Consider the following 2,668-nt stretch of genomic DNA (forward strand, 5'->3'; position numbering starts at 1 on the left):
GTTTGTTTGTTTGTTTGTTTGTTTGTTTGTTTGTTTACCTTGCACCACCAGGCGTCCAAGCGCAGTTCTTCTGGACCTGCTGCCGGGTCGGTTGGCTGAACAAACATAAACTCCGGAATGCTGCAGCGTGGCATCAGAGATCATCAGGTTCCCTGTTCCCAGAACCTGGATCCCCTCCACCCCGATGGACCGCCCATCTGATCAGAACATATGAAGATGAAGATCAGCTGAGAAGCAGATAATCTGATCAATCATATACGCTGCTGTTACCGAGGCGACTCCAGGACACGATGGGCCGAGGGTTTCCTGTGGCAATGCATTCCAGAATGGCCGTCTGGTGGACGTTGATGGTTAGGTTCTGAGGTCCAGACAGGATGACCGGCTCCTTGTAGGATCTGGATCCAGCAACTAGAACCACGCCCCAATATAACAAACATAAAACACCAGGGCTTTTTCACCCTAAATTTAATCTGACAGGTTCTTTAATAGAATCTGTCATTTGTGTTCATTAGAACATCAGCTCACCTGTGACGGACAGCTGAGCCTCGTGGCTGAAGCGTGTGTTGGCGATGTTTGACGCCACGCATCGAAACAGACCATTATCAGAGCGCTGAGCGCCACTGATCTGCAGCACACCGTTAGGAAGCAGCGTGTACCTGAGCACACAGAACATGTGAAGAACACTAAGGTTCTGAACATACAGAACATGTGAAGAACACTAAGGTTCTGAACATACAGAACATGTGAAGAACACACTAAGGTTCTGAACACACAGAACATGTGAAGAACACACTAAGGTTCTGAACATACAGAACATGTGAAGAACACACTGAGGTTCTGAACACACAGAACATGTTAAGAACATGGTTCTGAGGTTCTGTGCAGACATACACACATATGCTAGTTACATGGTTCTGATCCATGTGGTGCCAGTGTGGAACCCACCTTGGGTCATCTGTACTCAGTGGGCGTCGGTCTCTTTGCCAGGTGATGTTAGCCTGTGGAATCCCATTCACCTGGCAACTGAGTCTGGCCACGCCCCCTTCATCTACAGAGAGGGATTGTGGGTGGGACAGGAACTTTGGGAGTGCTTGGTTGAGAAAGAGATGTGTCAGTTAATGTTGTGAATACATGCTACTTGTTGTGATTCGACTCACAGGCGAGCTGCACTCGGGCTTTGCGGCTGATCAACATCCCATAGCGGTTCTGTGCAGCGCAGTCGTACTCTCCAGCATCTGTCTCATTGCTCTCACGTCTCTTGGAGAAGTTCCTGATGAGCAGTGTGCCATTGTTGAGCACTGTTGCCTTGGTACCGGTCATCACAACAACACCATTACGTCTCCAGGTGATGGAAATAGGACCCTCCCCTTCCACCTGACAATGCAGCATTAAGGGACGATCCCTGACTGCAATCACATCACTAGGCTCTGTCAGGAAGGCAAGTTCCAAGGCCCCAAGCACATCTGGAGAGAGACAGGTAGGTAAGGGGTGGAGTCTCTGCAAGAACAGGAAGTGGACTTAGATCATAAGGTGTGATTTAATGTCTGGTTTCTGTTCTGTAACAGGTAACAGACCCTGGCCCAGTCAGGACTGTGAACTGTTCTAACCCTGAACTGTTATAAGCCTGAACTGTTCTAAACCAAAGTACTGTTCTAACCCTGAACTGTTCTAACCCTGAACTGTTCTAACTCAGAACTGTTCTAACCCTGAACTGTTCTAACTCAGAACTATTCTAAGACAGACTTTACCTAACCCCAAGTACTGTTCTAACCCTGAACTGTTCTAACCCTGAACTGCTCTAACGCAGAACTGTTCTAACCCTGAAATGTTCTAACCCAGAACTGTTTTAAGCCTGAACTGTTCTAACCCAGAACTGTTCTAACCCTGAACTGTTCTAACACAGAACTGTTCTAACCCTGAACTGTTTTAAGCCTGAACTGTTCTAACCCTGAACTGTTCTAACCCTGAACTGTTCTAACCCTGAACTGTTCTAACCCTGAAATGTTCTAACCCAGAACTGTTTTAAGCCTTAACTGTTCTAACCCAGAACTGTTCTAACCCTGAACTGTTCTAACACAGAACTGTTTTAAGCCTGAACTGTTCTAAGCCTGAACTGTTCTAACCCTGAACTGTTCTAACCCTGAACTGTTCTAACCCTGAACTTTTCTAACCCTGAACTGTTCTAAGCTTGAACTGTTCTAACCCTGAATTGTTCTAACCCTAAACTGTTCTAACACTGAGGTTTGTTCTAACCCTGAACTTTTCTAACCCTGAACTGTTCTAAGCTTGAACTGTTCTAACCCTGAATTGTTCTAACCCTAAACTGTTCTAACATTGACATTGAGTCTGTTCTAACCCTGAACTTTTCTGACCCTCAACTGTTCTAACCCTGAGCTACTCTAACCCTGAACTGTTCTAACTCAGAACTATTCTAAGACAGACTTTACCTAACCCCAAGTACTGTTCTAACCCTGAACTGTTCTAACCCTGAACTGCTCTAACGCAGAACTGTTCTAACCCTGAAATGTTCTAACCCAGAACTGTTTTAAGCCTGAACTGTTCTAACCCAGAACTGTTCTAACCCTGAAATGTTCTAACCCAGAACTGTTTTAAGCCTGAACTGTTCTAACCCAGAACTGTTCTAACCCTGAAATGTTCTAACCCAGAA

At 45.8% G+C, this 2,668-nt stretch overlaps 1 protein-coding gene across 1 annotated transcript in view; it reads right to left on the bottom strand.

The window, feature by feature from the left end:
* Positions 1–38: 38 nt before the first annotated feature.
* LOC106537114 (immunoglobulin superfamily DCC subclass member 3) overlaps positions 39–2,668 on the bottom strand; it is a gene marked incomplete at its 3' end in the record, with an annotated part of 13,517 nt that continues 10,887 nt past the window's right edge. Inside the window, 5 exon segments of the mRNA XM_014034483.1 lie at positions 39–197; positions 271–408; positions 526–656; positions 946–1,090; positions 1,158–1,463. Coding sequence (XP_013889937.1) covers positions 39–197; positions 271–408; positions 526–656; positions 946–1,090; positions 1,158–1,463 — 879 coding nt within the window.

Source organism: Austrofundulus limnaeus, unplaced genomic scaffold, assembly GCF_001266775.1.
Source record: "Austrofundulus limnaeus strain Quisiro unplaced genomic scaffold, Austrofundulus_limnaeus-1.0 Scaffold2137, whole genome shotgun sequence".
Classification (NCBI taxonomy): Eukaryota; Metazoa; Chordata; class Actinopteri; order Cyprinodontiformes; family Rivulidae; genus Austrofundulus; species Austrofundulus limnaeus.